This window comes from Cebus imitator, unplaced genomic scaffold (genome assembly GCF_001604975.1).
Source record: "Cebus imitator isolate Cc_AM_T3 unplaced genomic scaffold, Cebus_imitator-1.0 Scaffold206, whole genome shotgun sequence".
Taxonomy (NCBI): domain Eukaryota; kingdom Metazoa; phylum Chordata; class Mammalia; order Primates; family Cebidae; genus Cebus; species Cebus imitator.
Window position 1 is genome coordinate 2,014,090 of NW_016107521.1, and position 21,548 is coordinate 2,035,637.

General features: G+C 55.8%; 1 protein-coding gene across 5 annotated transcripts in view; it reads right to left on the bottom strand.

Moving 5' to 3' along the window:
- Positions 1-21,548, bottom strand: part of NEK6 (NIMA related kinase 6) — a 101,152-nt gene that overhangs the window by 16,732 nt on the left and 62,872 nt on the right. For all 5 annotated transcript variants that reach the window (XM_037745635.1, XM_037745638.1, XM_037745636.1 and 2 more), the window contains 4 exons: positions 20,708-20,770; positions 13,333-13,443; positions 8,231-8,339; positions 7,284-7,391 (listed from right to left, as the gene is read on the bottom strand). In XM_037745635.1, coding sequence (XP_037601563.1) covers positions 7,284-7,391; positions 8,231-8,339; positions 13,333-13,443; positions 20,708-20,770 — 391 coding nt within the window. The remainder of the gene's footprint in view (positions 1-7,283; positions 7,392-8,230; positions 8,340-13,332; positions 13,444-20,707; positions 20,771-21,548) is intronic.

A 21,548-nucleotide genomic window follows, 5' to 3' on the forward strand; every position in this document is an offset into this window, starting at 1 on the left:
ACCCCTGGCCAAACCCCTTCCTGTCTGACCGGCTCTTCCCACCTCCAGTATCCTCTGCCCACTGTGGATCCACCTGGGCCTCCACAGGAGGGAGGCTGTGGGGAGAGGTCACCTACACTAGGACTGGGCTGTGGCCTGGCGCTGCCTTGGCCAAGTCCATCTGAAAGCAAGAGATTTTAGCACCTGGCCCTCAAGCTGGGTCCTCACACACGGGCCGCCCCAGCCCCAGCCCCAGCCCATTCTTCCACTTGCCTCTGCGCCTTTGCATGTGCTGTTCCCTTTGCTATCTGGAGGGCTCCTTTAAGGTCCCCGCCCCTGGCCAGGGAGAGCTGGCTGCTCAGCAGGACCCAAAGGTTAGGTTTGTCCCTTTGTTCTGTCACCACTTCCTTCCTCTGCTGGGCTTGGAGGCAGGCCCACAGATCCCTGTCTCACCCTGGCTTTAGACTGAAAGCCTGGGCACATGGGCAGAGAGGTTTGGGGCACCAGCCCCCCGTCCCCTCCTGTCTTCACTCCACTCCTCTGCCCCTCACTGCTCTTTCTGCTTACCCCATTTCCACTGGTTTAAGGAGAAAAGGCAAACACCCACATGCAATTTGGAGCCTTCTTCTAAGATGCTAGTGTTGCAGACTGCCATCCCTTCACTGTCCACCCATCTGTCCACCCATCCGTAACTGTCTATTGTCCGTCCATCCACCCTTTCATCCTCTCATCCATCCATCCATCCATCCATAACTGTCTATTGTCCGTCCATCCGCCCTTTCATCCTCTCATCCATCCATCTCTCCATCCATCTCCCATTCATCCATCCATCCGTCCGTCCATCATCCAGCCAGCCAGCCACCTGCCCACCTCCATCCAAGATTAACTGAGCCTTGACCCTGCTGGAAACTTGCAGGAGTGGGCCCATCAGAAGGCAGGGAGTTAGCTGCCTATCCTGGGAAGTAGCCAGAAAGAGCCAGCTGTCCACATCTACCGAGGAAGGACTGAATTGATCTGTGCTGCAGCTAAACTGACTGAAAAGTTGGTTAAAAATCTGGATTCCCAGTCCAACTCCAGACCTGGAGACCAGAATTCCAGGAGTGGAAGCTGAACACCTGAATCTCTTACAAGCTCCTGGGGGCTTCTAATGTTAGCTCCAGTCTAAAAGGAGCAGCCAAAAGGCCTCACTCAGCCACCCCACTCTCAGGCGCTCGGTGAGCATCTGTGCAACAGAAAGGTAAGGAAAGTGAAGGAACAGGTGAAGCCTCAACTGAGAGAGGCTTGGCCCATCCTGAGCCGGGCACAGGGTCCTCAGGTCCCTGCCTCCTGGCAGGTTCCCCAGCCCCCTGACCCAGGGGAGGGGCTGGTCCCCCTTGGTCTGTGCATCTCAAAGTCAGGGTGCTGTGTCTCCCTGGGGGCAGGGTGTCCTGGACTGGAGCCAGGACTTCGTGAAGCTACAGGAACAGACATGGCACCTCCTCCTGTGATGCCAGCGTGTCTGGGCAGAAGTCATGTCAAGCCTGGTTTCTATGCTGACAACAGCCACTCAGTCGTTAGGGAGCACAATGCCCAACTTGCGTGAGTTTTGAAGATAAAACAAGAGATTTCAAAGAAATCCTCTGCTTGCAGCGGGCCACTGGAGGAGGTGTCCCCAGACACCAGGGTGCCGGGATTCTGAGGACAAGTCAGGGAAGCTGGCAGGAGGAGGGCCTCCACAGACAGGGGCCCTGCCCAGGACAACCTCTGTGGGCAGCACAGCCCGGGCCTCATCCCAGCCCATCTCCCAGCGATGCAGAGACGCAGAGACAGAGTCCTGTGAGCTGGGTCTCAAGGCCCCTCCCAGCGACTCCCACCACCCCCTCCTCTCAGTGGGGGAACGGAGCTGTGTGTATGAAAGAAGAACCTAACAAACCCTGACCTTCCCGGAAGCTTTACCTAGAACTCCCCGATTTCAAACCCAGCAGATATCAGAGGAGAATGTGGGATCTGAAAGAGGGAGGCTGATTAAAGGCACCCCGCTTCCCTAAGACACGCCGCTCCTGTCAAAACAAACTTTGCCGTATTTTGAAATGCTCTCGGTGTTTGAAACACGTTCATTAGCTATGAAAAAGGCAGGCTTCACATGAAGGAGAGGCTGGTATCTGCAAGCTGCCTGTCTTCCCCAGATGGTGGACTGGGAAGCAGCTGGAGAAATGTGGTCTCCTTGCCGACATCCCTCCAGCCGGTGGGACATCGGGCTGGACGGCTGTGCTTTGGCGCCGAATCCTCCATGGGACAGGCAGGGGCAGGTGGGGACAGCAGTGACGTGGAGCTGGGGACAGCAGTGACATGGAGCTGGAGCCGGCAGGCTGGCCCTGCTTCCTCCACTCCCTGGCTGAGAACAGAAACCCTCTCTCAGCCTTGGTCTCCCCATCAGGAAAACAGAGGGTCCCCCCAACCTCTGGAGACTTGGTTTCCCTCTCTGGAAAATGAGAAACGATTGTTGGAACATTTGGTTCATGGTGAAGACGAAATGGATTCTCCTAGCAGGCGGCACCTTCCAGAAAGGCAGGGGCCAAGCCTGCCTCCCCAGGGAGCAGCCCGGCCCAGCACAGGTCCTCATCGAATGGATGGGTAAATGAATGAACCAAAGAGCTGGAGTTTACACCCAAGGTCCAGATCGGCTCCTCACTTGCTGGCCTCTTAAAGCCTGTCCCTCTCCTCCCTCCCGTCTCGGGCATCAGTTCATCTCTCCCCAACAGTTTGTGCTCCTGAAAATGCCAGGAATGTGGCAGACCCACAACTGCTACCCAAGGATTAGTGCTCAGAACCTCAGCTCAAACTCAGGCCTGAGAGCCATCTGCTTAGCCAGGGATTCTGGGCCCGGGGGACCGGCAGGACCATTCCCAGGCATCCTGCACTGCTGGGATGGGACGCAGGGTGCGGCTGGGGCAGGAGGCGGCCTGGGACACATCTGCATGGCCCTCGGTGCCTGCACTGATGGGTGTCCCAAGGACGCCTGGCCATGAAGGTCATCCATCCACTCAGCAAATGTTCCACAAGAGCCCCCGTCCCAGGCCTGGGTGCAGACGTATCACAGCATGGTGTGATCCCCTGCAAGGCGGCGCTGAAACGCACCACGAGACAAGGCTCTGTCCGTCCCTGTGGGGCCCAGGATGAGCTCCAGGTCCCTCACCAACACCCGCTGCTAGCCAAGTCAGGTGGGCTTTTCCTCGTAGGAGCCAGTGCTCAGAGCCCTGGGTGTTGCTTGCACCCAAGGTCTTGCTGGGGATCCTCTCTGGAACCCTTCCCTGAGCACCCACAGCCCAAGCCCTCCCTGGCCAAGCTGCAGGCTGGTGCCTGGAGAAGGACTCTTGGCTGCTGGGAGACCACAGGGAGGCAGTCTCTCTTACTTCCCTGTGCCTCAGTTTCTTCATCTATAAAATGGGATAATAAGCCTTGTGATGATTTACAAAAAAGGAAAATGAGCAAAATGGTATTTTTTTTGTTTTTGTTTTTTTTTTGAGACAGTCACTTGGCCAGGCTGGAGTGCAGTGGCGCCATCGTGGCTCACAGCAATCTCCACCTCCCAGGTTCAAGTGATTCTCCTGCCTCAGCCTCCCGAGTAGCTGGGATTACAGGCGTGCGCCACCATGCCCGGCTAAATTTTTTGCTATTTTTAGCAGAGGTGAGCTTATACCACATTAGCCAGGCTGATCTCAAACTCCTGAGCTCACATGATCTGCCTGCCTCGGCCTCCCAGAGTGCCGAGATCACAGGCAAGAGCCACCATACCCAGTCCCCAAAAAATGTTTTTTAAACTGTTTTTTGTCTGCTGTTAACTCCCCTTTTCAGTGAGTTCAGTGGCTACAGGGAAATGAAGTGAGGGCAGCTCTGGGAGGGGTGGGGCCAGCCTGGGCTCCCTGGGGCTCTGTTTAGAATCACCCCGAGCACCTGTCCTGCCCGCCCACAGTGGGCCCCAATAGGCGGTCCCACCTGTCCCCTCACCATGCCACTTGGCCCGGACTGTGTCTGTCCCCTCGGAAGCTGCATAATCGCACATCCCCGGCACCCAGCCCGGGGCCAGGCAGTTGGCTCAAGGAAGGAGAGGGAAGGAATTTACGCCTCAGAGCCCCAGGAGACCCGGCGGGGCCCTGACCTCGAGTACATGATGGGGTCAACCCCAACCAGACCTGCTCCCCCAGCCCCCGAAAGGCGGCATGGGCCCTGCCTAGGTCTGGGTGTGACCAGCCGCCCTTCCTGCCCCTGTCACCCGTGGCTGCTTGTCACCAAGACTGCCCTGTCACTAGAGCCGAGGAGCCAGGCCTGCCCGCCCGCTCTCCCAGCCCCGTGATTTGTCTTGCAGCTGCTGCCGTTGCTCGGAGCGAGACACTTGCTTGTAGCTTGTGAGCTGTGTATAGGCAAATCTTTCATTTTTCCTGCATTACGCCGGCGTGTACTGTCACTTAATTTTTATGTATGCAATCCTTCCTGACAAATATGATCTGCTGCCTGGTAATTCGTCTGACGCTCATTCTGTTCCGCGCTCTAATTACGGCTCCTATTTCTGACACCGAGGCAGCCGCTCTGCCACCGCTGGGTACCGCACCTGTCAGCCTGACCATGGCACTGACTAATGCCCTTTCATGCCAGCCCCGTGTTAGCAAATACAGAGGCGAGGAGGGGGCCTGGGGGGGGGAGGTGGGAGGAGACCAGATTTGCATAAGCCCAGCTCTTGGGTCAGCAGCCTTAGGAGACGAGGTGGTTGCCAGGGCAACGTGGCTGCCACCACAGCATCCCCACATAGTAGGTGCACATGAGATGTGGCGGATGCATAATTCATCCCCATGCACAGGGCATGAGGTGGCCCTGGCCCCTGTGTCCCTCCTGAGTCACCACGCAATGGTAATTAGTTCAATCTCTTGCCTGACCAAATGTGTGTGCGAGACTTAGCTGTCTGCAGAACTTCTTGGTGGAAGGGGTCTTTCCTGTGTCTTGGAGACACACCCAGGTCCTGGGCTTTGGCTCAGCACTGTCACCATCCTGAAGCCTAGTGGGTGCAGGCCTTGGTTCTGGGAGCTTGTCCTGCTGGCAGGGACTTGCTCAGCCCCATGCAGGCCTCAGCTTAGTGGACATCTCCTGGGTGCTGGGCACATAGCCTGCAGCGAGCACAGGCCCCAGGAGGGCTCCTTCCACCCATCATCAGGCCTGGCCGTGCTCAGAGGGCTCGGGAAGAGCCCAGCTTACGAGGGCGGCCTTCTCCCAAGTTCCAATTCCTTCTCATTAATATAATAAGTGCACCAGTCCAAGTCAATAAAATCACACTGTCGGATGAGACGCATCTCTGCCCATTCCTAATGATGCGATCCTAACCGGTTCTGACGGAGCGCCGCAGTCTTTTCTCTGCAGTGGGACAGAGAAAGGCTCGGAGCTGACTGACAGGGGACAGGAGGCAGCGGTTTTAACTCTTCTCTTTGACAGATTCCCTCAAATTTCCTGGTCTTTTCGAAGCTCTTCAACCAGATAGGTAAATAGTCCCAAACTGAACAAAACACTTGGTTTTTCACAAGGGAAGTCCATGTTTGAGGGGACAGGGAAAGACGAGGCTTCCAGCAATAGAGCCAGTGGCCCGGGTCCCTGAAGGGGGCTCCAACAGTATCTGGCGGCGCCACCGGCCCTCATTTCCTGGAAGCAGCGTGGGTTCTGGAAAGAGAGGCCTGCTGCCATGTGACCTTGGAAGAATCTCTCAAGGGCCTGGATTTCAGATCCTTCCTCTGCTACAAGGAAGGAGCCTCTGGATGCCTGGGGCTGTCAGGGGTGCGAGTGTAGCGTCCCATACTCCCAAGGGGGGGTTCCCGATACATCTTCCCTTTGGAGCTAAAGGAAGAGCTCCCAAGGCCTGGCCGGGTGTCCCCAAGGGCAGATGGGGATGAGAGTTTCAACACAACTCCCTCCCCGCCACCCACACTGGCTCCATCAGCTACTAGGAGCTGCTGGTCTCTAGGTTTATACATTTCTCCTAATTGTGTGCGACGCACTGAGAGTCTCACTGGAACCCGTGTGAATGGTGACACTTTCCACAGGCAAGGGCGACTTCCGGAAAGTGCCTCTGCCCAGATAATGCTGCTCGCACACCCAGCTTGCCGCAGGCACTCGGGGTCTGGGGATGGGAGACATCCTGGCTTGGGCCATGGAGTGGGGTGGAAATGGGCTGGAATGGGGCGGTGTTCAGGGAGGCAGCCAGCAGCTCCTGGGGCCCAGCTCCCTCCTGGGGAAGTGGATGCTGGCAGGGGCAGCACACAGGGGGTGGGCCTGGGACATCTTCTTCTGCAAACGCACCTCAAAGAGCCAGGAACTAGCCCTGAGAAAGCAGGGTCCTCCCTCACTCCATGGGCTCTGGGAAAGGTTCCCGCAGATGGCCGTGGTAAAACCCAGACAGCCCTGGAGTAACGCACAGGAAACTCTGTTCCTTTGTTCCACTGTGGGCAGGTGGGGCCTTCCTGGGTCCTATGTTCTCATTAAATGAAAAACCCTCCATCATCCAGCATTCCAGCTTTCACACTTGCTTCCACACCCAGTGTACGGATTCTGAAGCTTGCCGCTGCTTCACGTGCCCCCAAAACACACATCTGCCCAAGTCTCTTCCCAAGTCCAGTCTTTTAGCACCCCCTGACCCCTAGGGTGGGATCCAGCCCACTGAGCTCGGCGTTCAAGCCCCCGCCCACCTTTCTTGCCGCTCCTGCAAGGACCCTGGTCTCTGCCAAGCCAAGCTCAGCCGCACACCGAGGCTCACCCACACACCGAGGCTCACCCACCCTTTCCTGGAACACTGCTCCCTCCTTCCCTGTCCCAACAGCACCTGGTCACCCCTTTCGGTCCAGCTACAATGTCACCCCCTCCCTGGCAGGCACCTGGTCCCAAAGCTTCTAAACTGCCGGTTTAAAAGCCAAAAACTAGGAACAGCACAAACGTCACCCCCCAGAAGGGATAGATCTGGGGTGCTGCCTGTGAACGGGACACTCACGGCAGTGGGAGGATGACTGCCCTTCAACAGACACATCTCCCACTCCAAGCAACCAGCTCAGTCAGCTTCTCCCTCAAGGCCCGGATGGTGATCAGAGGGTGCAGGAAGCCCCAGCCAGGCTCCTCTGGCCACAGAGGACTCCCTTCTGGGTCACTGTCCTGAAGAGATGAGAAACTCTGGGACTTCAAGATGGCATCTTCCTGCACAAACTGACCAAAGGCATGCGGAGAGAATGCTTTCGTCTCCCTGCAGAGTCTCTAGGAACACTGGGGGCTGCTGGGCACACACAGGCCCCCCTTACCTAGGGAGTGGGCTGCGGTGGTCTCAGAGCTGAAGAAGCGGCCCAGACCAAGGTCACCAAGCTTCACGACACCCGTGGCTGTGATGAACACGTTGGCAGGCTTGATGTCTGTGGGGCGAGGAGAAGGAAGTTGGTGTGGGGCAGGAGGCTTGGGGTAGGTGGGGCAGGGCGAGAGGAAGGGGAGCTCCAGGTGAGGTGAGGCCCAGCCCAGGTCCTATTCCCTGGCTCTGGCTGTGGAACCTCCGGAAATTGACCATTTCTGAGCCTCAGCGTCTTCACCTGTAAAATGGGTCTCCCTTTACCAACTTCACAGAGCTACTGCGAGGGTTTAGAGGGCAGGGGTTTCTGTGCTTCTGTTAACAGCTGTATCCTCTGTGCCTAGAACAGTGCCTCACACATAGGAGGCCCTCAGGGAAGTCTGTGTAATGAAGTGCTCAGTGGGACGCCCTGTGCTGTACCCCCCGGTGAGGGCGGGGCCTCGAGCACAGCAGACACCGAAAGATACAGGTAGAGTGAAGGAACAAAGGTGTCCAGGAAGCAGCCTACCCAGAGGACTCTGCACCCTGCCAGGCACCCAGAAGGCTCCTTTTCACCACCTGGAATGACGTCAACTGTGGAAACGCCCCTCTCTGGTGCCTCTCCTTCTCAGCACAGCAAAACCCCGCTGAGATGACAAAGCCCCTACCAAAGTCCCCTCTGTGCAAGGCTTCCCCTGACCTCCCTCCCAGGCTGCTGTTGGGAACTGCAGGTGGTGTGCCAAGCGGGGACCCTGCCCTCTAGGGCTCATGTCACTCTCCACCTCGGGGAGGACTCTGACACGAGTGGGTGGTGGCTGGACAGTCCCCTGCCTGGGGAAAACAGAGTGATCTGACTTCCTCAAGGGGCCGCGTCTTCCTAGGGCTCCTGGGGCACCCGGCTTCAGGCGGCCACTGGCGGGCGGTGTGTACCTCGGTGCATCACCCGGCGTGAGTGCATGTGCTCCACGGCGCTGCACAGCTGCACGAAATACTTCCACACCGTCCTCTCCGGGATGAGCCGCTTCTGCTTCTTAAAGTACTGCAGTGGGGGAGACAGGCAGAGGGACAGACCCCGGTAAGCGGGCTTGGAGGTGGGTGGCCGCAGGGCGCTGCCTGTGTCCTTTCCCCGGGGGGCAGCTGGTGCCTGGCACGGGGTGGGAGACTGAGCTGCTGAGCAAAAATAAGCCCAGAACCAAGGGCGCTGTGTGTGTGCCTCTACTTCTACCTGAATGGCACTCCATGGCCACCCTGCCCCCACCCTGCAAGCTCCGTGAGGGCCACATAGGCCTGGTGTGTCCGGATGGCTTTGCCGCATGGACCCCCAGATCAAATATGCTGAAAGTGGCCCTCAACTGCATCTTTCCAGAACCTTCTGGACACACCCCTGAAAGGGCGCTCCTTGCTGGACTGAAATGAGTATGGACCCTCCCTGGCCCCTGGCCTGGCCCAGGAGGGTGGTACCCAGGACACAAGTGGTCGTGAAATCACAGCTGCCCCCACCTCCTCGGAACCAGCAGACCTCAGTGCACAGAGATTCTTAACAAGCACAGTGAGAACCTTGAGGAAATGGGCTTGACTCGCTCAAATGGAACCCCAGTTCCAACAGGTATCAGTCTGCGTCACTGCCTGGGAAAACATACTTAGCGCTCCAGGAAGAAAACAAACACAGAAAGCCCCTGGTGGCACTAAGTGAGCTCTAAGGTAATGGGAGGTCCTGGAGAGGGCAGGCCCAGAGCATGTCACAGCCACCGTTCGGCTGGAGACTGGGACAGCTCCTGGGCGCCAGGCCCACGGCAGTGCGGCAGGACTCCTTCACCAGTTACCTGCATACCAGCTTCTGTTCAGGGGCTTTTTGCTTCAAAGCAACCACCTTTCCCTAAAGCAGGCAGAGGTGGCGCTGTGGGCCCGCTGGTCACGGCAGCTGCTCTGGTGCTGGAAAGCTGGGAACTGACCCAGGACACACCGGTCTGGGAAGGGTGCGGGTGGAGGAAAGGACCTGGGCTGGCACTCTCAGAGCATCTGCAGGATGTGGCCACCATGCCGGGCCTATGAGGGCGGGCTGGGCCCATCTTACAGATGGGAAAATGAAACTGAGGGCCATGCAGGAAGAGGCAGAATCACAGCTCAACCCCAGGTCTCCTACCTAGAAAGCCCAAGCCCTTAGCTCACTTCTTTTTTTTTTTTTTTTTTTTTTTTTAAGATGGAGTCTCCTTCTGTCGTCTAGGCTGGAGTGCGGTGGCGCAATCGGCTCACTGCAACCTCCACCTCCTGGGTTCAAACAATTCTCCTGCCTCAGCCTCCCAAGTAGCTGGGACTGCAGACATGTGCCACCACATCCGGCTAATTTTTTGTATTTTTAGTAGAGGCGGGGTTTCGGCATGTTGGCCAGGCTGGTCTTGAACTCCTGGCCTCAGGTGACCTGCCTGCCTCGGCCTCCCAAAGTGCTGGGATTACAGGCATGAGCCACTGCGCCCGGCCCTCTTAGCCCACTTCTAGTAACACCAGTAACCATTGATATGGGAGACTGAGCTCAAAGAGGTTCTGGAACATGCCCAAGGTCAGCCAGCACCCAGCTGGGACCCAACTCTCGGTGCTTCCCACAGTGGGACAGCTGTGGCTGGGAGCCCCTGGCCTCGCTGTAAATCCCATCAAGGCTGTTCTGAGGTGCACATCCCAGGTCTCAGCAAAGACGCCACCCCGGGGCCACCTCCAGGCCTGTGGCGGGCCAGGCCGGGATGTTATTCACACTATGATGCCAGTGAATCCTCATTACAGCATTTAAGCAGGATGCGTGTGGCCGAGAGTGGTGATTTTCTAAATGTCACGTCCTATAAGCACTGTCTGACATTTAGCGGCGAGGTGCAGAGTCTCTCGTGGGTTCTGGGGCTGCGGCAGCTCCTAGCTTTAGTCTTCCTCATAAATAACTCGAGCACCGTGGCTGTGATGGCGCAGCTTGGCCCCTGAGGCGGCAGGCTATCAGGACACACACCCTGCTACCTGGCAGCCTCTGAGGCCAGGGGGGTGACCATGGGGCAGCCCCTGTTCCTCTGGAAACCTTGAGGTGGCCTGAGAGCAGGCAGAACCAGGGGAACTGAGCTCCCACCAGGCCCCAGGCACTGTTCTGGGTATCTCACAAATGAGGAAACTGAGGCACAGGGACCCACCCAAGGCCATCCAGGGGGTGTGTCTGACTTGGGTGTGTCTCTCCCCTGCCAGGTCCCCACTGCTGAGGGCTCTACCAAACCAGCTCTGCAGGTGAGGGCCCCTGAGCTGGGGTGGAGGGAACAGGAGCACGCAGGTATAGGAAGGAGGAAGGGGGAAGTGTGAGAGGGGCACCATGCCAGGTGAGGAGGTGAGGAGGAGGGATTGGAGGCTGGGGGGCCAGGTGGCTGCTCAGAAACTCAGGCCACACCCATCTTGGACTCAGTCCTGCTGGGTTCATGACTGACTTGAACCCTGAGCCAGTGTTAGCGCTGGGGAAGCGAGGAAGGGGAGCAGGGGGAAGAGGACCCCGCATCCCAGGCCTGGCATAGAGGAGGAATGCTGGATAGAATGCCCCAAGCCTCCCCTTCTCTCTTAGTTGAAGGAGACTGCACCCAGCCTGGGGTTCCCACAGTGCTCCTCCAAGAGGTTCCCGGGGACAGGGTGGAGACTGAGGCTCAGGGAAGAGACCTGCCAGCCCCGGCCCCCACATCTGCCTGTCTGACTGCAGCCCTACTCCATGGCCTGAGAGGCTGCAGTGTCTGGGCTCCACTGGGGCTGAGAGGGTGAGGCGTCCTCTCCACAGGCTGCATTCCCGCAGAGAGATGCCTCTCCTTCACCTCCTGTCCCCGCCCTCACCTCTCCTTCCACCCAGCCTCCGGTCTTTCTTCTAGAACACAGAGCTGACCATGTTTGCTCCCCACCATGAATCTTAGAAGCTTTCTGACTTTACGGCGTGGCCCCAGATCCCAAGCCTGGAGCAAGAGGCCCTGCATGATCTGGTGGTCTCCATCTCAGCTCCCCTTCCCTCTCCCATCCCTGCCGGACCGTTCTTGCTTCTGGATAGCCCGCCTCCTCTAATGGCTCAGTTCAGTGCCACCTCCTCCAGGAAGCCTTCCCTAACACCCACAGGCCCCACACATGGCTTGTTCACACTGGCTCCTAACTACTCCTTCGAGGGTCTGTCTTCCCGTTAGAATCCGGGATCCCTGAGGGTAACAGCCATGCTGGCAGCATCCCTAGTTCTTGGTACGAGGGCTGGAACACAGTGGGTGCATGGTGCTTTCGTGTTCAGCAAGGGAACATGTGAAGGAGAAACAAGTAAAGCGGGGGCGGGGCAGAGGAAGAGCTAAGACATGATGGAGCACATCTGTTCCCACCAGGGATCCGTGTGCAGATTAACATCCCTGCAAAGCCATTAATATGTCAACGGAAATGTAAGAGCAGGTGATAACAGCTCAAGTAATGCCACTTCCCAGTGATGCCTGTATTCCTAGGAGCCGAATTTTAGAACAGCACCGAGCAATTGCTCAATCCCCAGTGCCTGGTGGGAAAGACAGAGAACCCATGTCTGCCCCGTTTCCAAGCGTGGCTGGGAGCAGGGTGGGGGCTTGGGCGGGGCCAGCTTTACCTGGGAGCAGGCAGGCTGTGTCCCGGGGAGAGAGGTGATGGGGCCACAGCAGCCCTGGGGACGCAGGTCCAAGCCAGCAGGGACATGAGGACCTCCACTGAGGAGCAGGGTGTAGGGGCTGAGGGCTTGGGCCTGTGGGACAGGCAGGCCTGGGGGCCTTCAGCTAGAGGCTGAGCTGCCTTGGGCAAGAGACTAGACCTCTCTGAGCTTTGCTATCTGAGGACAGTATGGACTCGTGAGGGATGCGCAAGCGTACTGGGCTGGGTGGAGACTGGCAGGAGGTGCTACTCTTTTTTTTTTTTTTTTTTTTTGTTTTTTTTTTTTTTTTTTTTTTTTTTTTTTTTTTTTGAGACGGAGTCTCACTCTGTCACCAGACTGGAGAGCAGTCATGCAATCTCAGCTCACTGCAACCTTCGTCTCCAGAGTTCAAGCAATTCTCCTGCCTCAGCCTCTCAAGTAGCTGGGACTACAGGCGTGCACCACCACGCCCGGCTAATTTTTTGTATTTTTAGTACAGATGGGGTTTCACTGTGTTAGCCAGGAATGTCTTGATCTCCTGACCTCGTGATCTGCCTGCCTTGGCCTCCAAAGTGCTGGGATTACAGCAGGAGCCACCGCGCCTGGCCAGTGCTGCTCTTTCATTGAAGCTGTAGTGGTCCTGAACACCAGACTAATGGTGGATCCGGCCCTGTGCCCTGGGCGGTGGGATGAGTCAGGGGGAGAGGTATGTGGGGTGCAGAGCACAAGCCAGTCCTGGCACTGAGCCTGCCTGTGTGACTCGGCTGGTCACTCAAACTCTTGAAGACCCCAGGCCTGGGCGTCGGCTGTATGGAAATGAAGTGTCCCCTCTAGGGCTGAGGAGGTCATCTTGGGACCATGTCCACCAAAAAGTCCCAGGCCAGGAAAAGCCTGGGCCCCAGGCATGGCTCTGTCTCCACAATGCTGGGTATCCTCAGGCAAGTCTCTAAACCTCCCCAGGCTCAGTTTTCCCTTTCTGTAAAATGAGGCAGTGGGATCTACAAGACGCTTTCCCAAAAGCTGCGGTCTGACCAAATGGGTGGCTGGCCCTGCTCCTCTGTGAGGCAGAAGAAGTGGCCCACATGCTTGTCGATAGGCCCCCTCCCAGCCACCATCCTGTCTTAGCGTCACCTTCGCCTTGCTTTTTGCACATGGGCTCTTTTGAGCTGAGCTTCCCTGAGGCCGAAAGAGGCCTCCAGCAACGGCAGCCGGGGACAGAGCCCGAGAGGCCCTCACTAGACCGCAGCTGAGGCCTGTGGGCGTTCGTCAGGGGGGCCTAGGGTCCCTGGGCAGCCGCCTCTGGCTGAGGCCAGAGCGCCATGGGACTGGGCTGAAGACGGACTGCCCCCTTTGGCTCTGAATCTGTGCAGCCCCTAGCGCCCTCACCCTGCCAGGTGCTCACCTTGATCATCTGCGAGAGATCCCCTGCATCGGCCAACTCCAGCACGATGTTCAGCTCGTTGTCTTCAATAAACGAGTCCAAATACTTGATGATATTTGGGTGGTTCAGTTGCTGCATGAGGAGAGACAGAGGGGAGGGTGCCGGTGAGGACGGGACAGACTCAGCACCTGCTTGCCACCGGCACCCTGCTGGCACCGTCACCGAGGCCCTGGCATTTGCTAGAGAACTGGGTCCCCAGGGAAAGGCCTGTGCTTCGGAGTCAGGGAGCCCTGAGTGACACTGGGAATGCCACTTTATATCCCCAGGTGTCAGATTCCTCACCTGGAACACTGGCATCATGTTTTGAAGCACAGTTGTGAAGACAACATGTGCCAATACTCTTGAAATGTGTAACATGGCACCTGCACAGAGCTACGTGAGACAAGGCAGGCACTTGTGGAAATGACCCTTCTCCCCGTCCTCCTCACCGCCCAGACCCTGAGGGCGGCAACAGGGCCACTGTGCTCAGACACAGCCAGCCTGCAGGCACTCCTCAGAAGGATCGTCTCCTTCCTTGGTCCTGCCCTTTCTTCCTCAGTTCCTGACCCATCTCTTGTGAAATCATTTTTTTTTTTTAATATTTTTTTGTAGAGATAGGATCTCGCTATGTTGCTCAGGCTGAAACTGAACTCTTAGGCTCAAGTGATCCTCCCACCTCACCCTCCTGAGAAGCTGGGGCTATGGCTGCACACGCCGCCATGCCTGGCCCTTGTGAAATCTTGAAAAAATCCCTGGAGGCGCGAGAACCGCCCGGCTGATCTGCGCAGTGCCAAGACCCTGCCTCTGTCCTTTGAGCCACAGCCTGTGTGTTTCCTGAGGTGGAGCTGGAGCTGGACAGAACGGCACCCCCCCTGGCTGGAAGTCAGGCCCTGCCAGGCTAAGAGGAGCCCCTGGCATCTGTTCATAACAAAGCTGACTGTTTACACCAAAGTGACTCCAGGATCTGCGCGAGCAGAGGGGACTGGAATATTCTGCCCCAGTGTGGGTGTGGTCAGCCTACTCTCGGCACCGGCTGACAACCAGAGGCTGGGGTGGGGGGGACACATTTTCCTAAAGGCCCGGAAGTGGCTGGGAGGAGGATGTACTGTGCCTGTCCATGGATTTTTAAATGAGGAGTGCCTGGGTGGACGTTGCAGAGCCACGCAAGCCCCCATTCATTCATTCATTCATTCCCCAAGACAGCCCCTTATGCGGGCCCCCCCAGTCAGGTCCCCAGATGCCAGATCGGCCTCAGCCACTGGCCCCAGCTCCTCCCCACGTGTCCGTCCTCTTTCCAGGTCCCCCCAAAGACTGACCCCTCTCTGCTGTGGCACCCACTGCCTGTCCGAAAGGTCTGGCCCTGAGGTATGTGCGCCGGCCCCTGCCTGCCCCTGCCTGCCCCCCAGCCAGCAGGACTGTGGCTCAGTGAACATCCAGACACCACTCCGAGAAACCAGGCACCCTACACAGCTCAGGACTCGGTTGTGACACATTCAATCCTGGTTCCCAGGGGTGGCTGGCAGGGAGCCCTGTTGCCATCTTAGCAGCAGGCTCCCCTGTGGAAGCACCTTGCTCAGTAACAAATGTAGGTAATTTCCATGAGGTGACTGGACTTCAGAAGGTGAAACACAAGGCAATCCCAAGCAAAAATAACAAACATGGAGGCATCACAGTACTGGACTTCAAATTATACTACAAGGCTATGGTAGCCAAAACAGTACGGTACTGGCACAAAAACAGACACATAGACCAATGGAACAGAATACAGAGCACAGAAATAAAGCAGCACGCCTACAACCACCTGTTCCTCAACAAAGTTGACAAAAATACGCAATGGGGAAAGGACTCCCTACTCAATAAACTGGCTAGCTATATGCAGAAGAATGAAACGGAACCCCTACCTTTCACCATATGCAAAAATTAACCCAAGATTGAGTAAAGACTTAAATGTAAGACCTCAAACTATAAAAATCCTAGAAGAAACCTAGGAAATACCTTTCTCAACATTAGCCTTGACAAAGAATTTATGACCAAGTCCTTAAAAACAATTGCAACAAAAACAAAAACTGACAAGTGGGACCTAATTAAATGAAAGAGCTTTTGCACAGCAAAAAAAAATGATCAATGAAGTAAACAGACAATTGACAGAATGGGAGAAAACGTTCACAAACTACGCATCTGACAGAGGACTAATGTCCACAATCTATAAGGAACTTAAATCAGTAACAACAACAAAAAAGACATTAAAAAGTGAGCAGAGGAGGCCGGGTATGGTGGCTCACACCTGTAATCCCAGCACTTTGGGAGGCCGAAGCAGGTGGATCACTTGAGGTCAGCCGTTCGAGACCAGCCTGGCCAACATGGTGAAACCCCATCTCTACTAAAAATACAAAAATTAACCAGGTATGGTAATGGGCGCCTGTAATCCCAGCTACTCGGGAGGCTGAGGCAGGAGAATCGCTTGAACCTGGAAGGTAGAGGTTGCAGTGAGCTGAGATAGCGCCACTGCACTCCAGCCTGGGTGGCAGAGCGAGACTCTGTCTCTAAATAAATAAATAATAAAAATAAAAAGTGGGCAGAGGACATGAACAGATAATTCTTCAAAAGAAGACATACAAGCAACTAACAAACACAAAAAAATGCCCAACACCACTAATCATCAGAGAAATGCAAATCAAAACCACAGCTGATCAGGTGCAGGGGCTCCTGCCGGTAATGCCAGCACTTTGGGAGACTGAAGTGAGAGGGTTGCTTGAGCCCAGGAGTTTGAGAACACCCTGGGCAACACAGTGAGACCCTGTCATTAGAAAAAAAAAATTATCTGGGCTTCCTGGTACAGACCTGCAGCCTCAGCTACTTTGGGGGTAAAAGTGGGAAGGTTGATCCTGGGAGGTTGAGGCTGCAGTGAGCCGCGATCACACCATTGCACTCCAGCTTAGGTGACAGGGCATGACCCAGTCTCAAAAGAAAAAAAAAAAAAAACCCACCATTACAATGAGTACAATGAGGTGCCATCTCACACCAGTCAGAATGGCAATTATTAAAAAGTCAAAAGCTAGCAGATGTTGGCGAGGCTGTGAAGAAAAGGGAACACTTATGTGCTGTTGGTAGGAATGTAAATTAGTTCAGACACTGTGGAACAGAATCTGGAAATTTCTCAAAGAACTAAAAATAGAAATATCATTTGACCCAGCAATCCCATTACTGGCCATATACCCAAAGGAATATAAATTGTTCTACGAAAAAGACACACACACTTTTGCATTCATCACAGCACTATTCACAATAGCAAAGACACGGAATCAATTTAGGTGCCCAGAAATGGTGGACTCGATAAAGAAAATGTGGTACGTATATACCACGGAATACTATGCAGCCATGAAAAAGAATAAAATCATGTCTTTTGCAGCAACGTGGACGCAGCAGGAGGCCATTATCCGAAGAGAACTGACACAGAAACAAAGCTATACAAAGCTATACTGCATGTTCTCATTTCTGTAAGTGGGAGCTGAATCTTGGGTACACACGGACATAAAGATGGGAACAGCAGACACTGGACACTACACGCAGGTGGGGGAAGTGAGGCAAGGGCTAGAAAACCTCCTATTGCGTATGATGCTCACAATCTGAGTGATGGGATCAGGAAAAGCCCAGATCTCAGCATCACACCATATACTCTTGTAACAAACCTGCATATGGACCCTCTGAATCTAAAAGAAAAATGGAAATTTGAAAAAGAAGGTGGGCCGGACGTGGTGGCTCATGCCTGTAATCCCAGCACTTTGGGAGGCTGAGGCGGGCGGATCACCCGAGGTCAGGAGTTCAAGACCAGCCTGGCCAACATGGTGAAACCCCATCTCTACAAAAATACAAAAGCTAGCTGGGTGTGGTGGTGCATAGCTGTTACTCCGGCTGCTCGGAGGCTGCAGTGAGCTGAGATCGCAGCACTGCACTCCAGCCTGGGTGACAGAGTGAGATCCTGTATCAGAAAAAAGGAAAAGAAAAAAAAAAAGAAAATCCTCTTGCTCAGATTTTTTGTTGAGAAGGCCGTCTCACGCAAACACTGGCCATCAAAGCACCGCCCTCAGCACACATCACGCTCCAGACACGTTTGCCAGTTACCAAACAAAAGTGTCAAAGCAAGTGAATGGCAAGTTGAAAGAGCTTCCAGATCTCTAAGGCACGTCCTACGGATCATGCAGGTTGCTACTAGGATAAACGGGAACACGCTGCTCCTTCACCCTCCTCTTGAACTTCACCTCATTATATCACCAGGAAATCTCACACCCTCTCTGGGAGGACTCCTCAAAAACTGCCCAGGTCATCAGCAGTCCAGGCATGTTAGGTTCTCCAAGGGAGAAATGAGAGGGGTTGGGGAGGCAGTAAAGCCCCGTCCAGGAGGCGCTGGTTCCGGGGGAGGGGAGGAGGGAGGCTCCTCCCTTGTCTCCTTGCAGGTCTGAAGACAGGAGGACGGGCTCCTTATGCCCAGGTAATCTACAGAGGCACAGGCAGAAAGGGGCTCCGGATGTCTATTGAGCTAAATCCCCAAAGCCCAGAGAGGGGAAGGGATCAGCCACGGGTCTACAGCAAGCAGGGGCTGAGCTGAGTCTAGAACCTGGTCCAGTGACCCCAGACCCTGGTCCACACAGAGTCCACTTCTCAGCCTGTGGCCTCTTGGTGGGCCCAGGTGGGTCTGGAAGGGGACATACTCAGGCCAGAAACAGGGAAGATGCTGCAGAGATGTACGTGGTTGGGCTTTGTCTGGCTGTGGTGGCGGCCAAAGGGAAGGGAGGGAGAGCTGAGGGTAGGGGTCCCTGTCCTTTGGATCTCTGCCACCAGGGGCTCTGCTCCCAAGCTCCAGGCCCTCCCGGATGTAACAAAGAATGTCTGTCTGTCTATGATCTGTCTTCCTCACTGGGCTGCATCCTGGTGTCCAGCATTCAGTGGTGCTCAGAAATTGCACGGAATGAACGAACACACGCCTGCATTCCAACAGGACCTGCCCTCTTGTCCCACGCTTGGCAGCTGCTGACCCCTCCAGCCCCTGCATTTGGGAGGTTTTGGGTTCGGGTTCTTGGCATGAATAAGCAATGTCACCCCGTTGTCCCTCTGAGAACCACGTTTCCTTTTGTTTTGTAGGAAGCACCTCATGCCCTGGCACATCCTGTTGACTTCCCATGGGCTACCCGGGAATTGGGACTGGTGTTCTGGAATGTGGCTGGCGTTGGCGGGCAAAGGTGGTGACCATGACGACCGAGCTGCCTTGGGTGGGCTACCAGCGCACCACACACCAGCGCTGCCCCGAGCTCATGAGATGCATTTCCTCACTGACTCCTCCAGAGCTCCTGTTGTCATCACGCCCCCTTTACAGATGAAGAAACTGAGGTCCTGAGAGGCCCACAGCTGGCCCACAGCCACACAGCTAGTGAGCAAGGGATGTGTCCTCCAAAACCCAGGCTTGATGCCCTCAGCTGCACGGCAGCCCTGGGGAAGGGGCAGAATCCCCTCCCCAGCCAGGTGGGCTGACGCCAGGCTAGGCTACTGCCAGACAGAGGCTGCGGTGGCACATCTGTGTGACCAGCAAGCAGTCCAGGCTGTGCTCAGCATGCTCCCTGTGGGGCTCCTTCTCTTGGGGAGAAGGGCACATGAGGTGAAGGGGGCAGTAGGTGACCAGGACAACCACTCCTCAGGGCTGGGGAAGTGGCAGCAAGCTGACCATGACCTAAACATTTAAGCAATGTTCTCGAGGAGTATTTGTTGACATATAATAGTTAGAAATAAGGATGCCTCCTGCCTCCAGCCTTGACTCCATCACCCGCCGTGGCTGGGGGCCATCAGAACAGGCACAACTCACACCCAACCACGTCCCCCCCGCCCACAGCCCCTTCAGTGACTCCCCTTTTGTTCTGAGTGTGTATCTGGCCCTGCTGCCACGTTCACCCTTCTGTCTCCCCCACCTCCCATAATCCACACCGCTGGAGTGCCTTGAAGCAGGTTCTGGGACGGTGCCCCGGCCTCTGTGGGGCTTGCCCAGGAAGCGGGTTTCCCCTGGGCTCCCAGCCCACCAGTTAATCTGCCTCACCCTGGAAGGTCACCATCTGCTTCCCACCTGCTTCCCCACCAGCCTGGAAGTCCCCAAGGGCATGGCCAAGGCCTCAGAGCACAGGGCAGGGTGTGGCAGGATAAACCGCTCATCTGAAATTCTGCAGCTGTGGTTTTGGCGGGCGTCCCTGCCACGAGCAGCCCTACTTTGCTAGAAACTGCCAAGCAAACCCTGTATGTTTCACAGGGGGCCGGGCACAGTGGCTTCCACCCATAATCCCAGCACTTTGGGAGGCTGAGATGAGAGGACTGCTTGAGGCCTCAGGAGTTCGAGACCAGCCTGGGCAATAAGATGATACCTTGTCTTTAGAAAAAATTTTAAAATTTGGCCAGGCATGGTGGCTCATGCCTGTAATCCCAGCACTTTGGGAGGCTGAGGTGGGTGGATCACCTGAGGTCAGGAGTTCAAGATCAGCCTGGCCAACATGGTGAAAACCCGTCTCTACTAAAAATACAAAAATTAGCCGGGTGTGATGGCAGGCACTGTAATCCCAGCTATTCAGGAGGCTGAGGCAGGAGAACTGCTTGAAGCCAGGAGGTGGAGGTTGCAGTGAACCGAGATTGTGCCATTGCATTTCAGCCTGGGCGACAAGAGCAAAATTCTGTCTCAAATAAATAAATACAAATAGAAATGAAAAATAAAAATGAGCCAGCTGTGGTGGCGTGCACCTGCGGTCCCGGCTACTTGGAGACTCAAGCGGGGAACTGCTTGAGCCTGGGAGTTTGAGGCTGCAGTGAGCTGTGACCATGCCACCGCACTCCGGTCCACGCAACAGGCTTTGCCTCTTAAAAAAACAGGAAAACAAAGAAAAAGGCTGAGAGGAGAGATGGAAAGAGGATGAGAAAGAGAAAAAGAGGGAGACAGACATGGAGACAGCGGCGGAGCCAGACAAGCTGCAGTCTGGACGTGGCCCCCACTGCCAACTCCTCCCCTGGCCAAGCCTGGTTCACAGGCCACAGCGAGGCAGGGTCAGGGGTGCCCTGACGGGAAGGACTTCTGTGCCAGGTACCACCATGTATAAGCAGGAGGGGGAGCCATGAGAGAAGTCTGTAGGCAGCAACCCTGAGGGCTGAGCAGAGCAATGAGGCAGGGGCCGCTCCTGCCTGGCCATGAGGAAACTCACCAGCTGCTGACCCCAGAAAGCCACTGTCTGTGAACTCAGCAAGGGCTGTGGGTCCCTGGCACCCAAGGGCTGTGATGGGCATGGTAAGGGCCCCCGAACCTCCCGGAGGAGGTGAGGCCCCGGGCGCTCACCTTCAGCAGGCCAATCTCCTTGACGCAGTCCTGCCTCGCCTTGGCGTCCATCATCTCAAAGATCTTGGGCGGGAGGAAAAAAGAAACAGAGTGGTTAAAATCTGTGCCCAGTGCCCCGATTTTGCAGTCTCGGCTCTCCCAACTCCTGGTCGAGGGACACCGTGACTCCCCTGCACCCCCAGCCCCCGTAGGGCTTTCTCACTGCGGGCCCCCCAGCACTGTCCCACCACAAACACATAGTGGCACTAAAGAACCAAGACAGAGAGCCCAGGCGAGCCCCTGCTCAGAAGATCAAGAGAGAGGGCCGGGTGCGGTGGTTCACAACTTAAGCCCAGCACTTTGGGAGTCTAAGGTGGGTGGAACACATTAGGTCAGGAGTTTGAAACCAGCCTGGCCAACGTGGTGAAACCCCATCTCTACTAAAAATATAAAAATTAACTGGGTAGGTGGTACGTGCCTGTAGTCCCAGCTACTCAGGAGGCTGAGGCAGGAGAATCACTTGAACCTGGGAGGCAGGGTTGCAGTGAGCCGATCAGGCCATTGCACGCCAGCCTGGGTGAGAGAGTGAGACTCTGTCTCAAAAAAAAAAAAAAGATCAAGAAAGAAACTGGTCCTTTTTTCCAGCGCCCTCAGGCTGCCCGTGGTGCTCTCTCCCCTTCTCCCAGCCCCGTCCTCTTCCCCGGGCCTCCTCTGCCCAGGCTCTCAACCTCATTCTTTAAGGACTAGCGAGCAAATCCAGGGGCTTGGGAAGCTTTGCTGGAGGATTTAAAGCCATTTCCTCTGGCAAAGCCATGCTGAGACAGGCCCGGCGGCTCTTGTGGACATGCCTCCTGTCCTGACT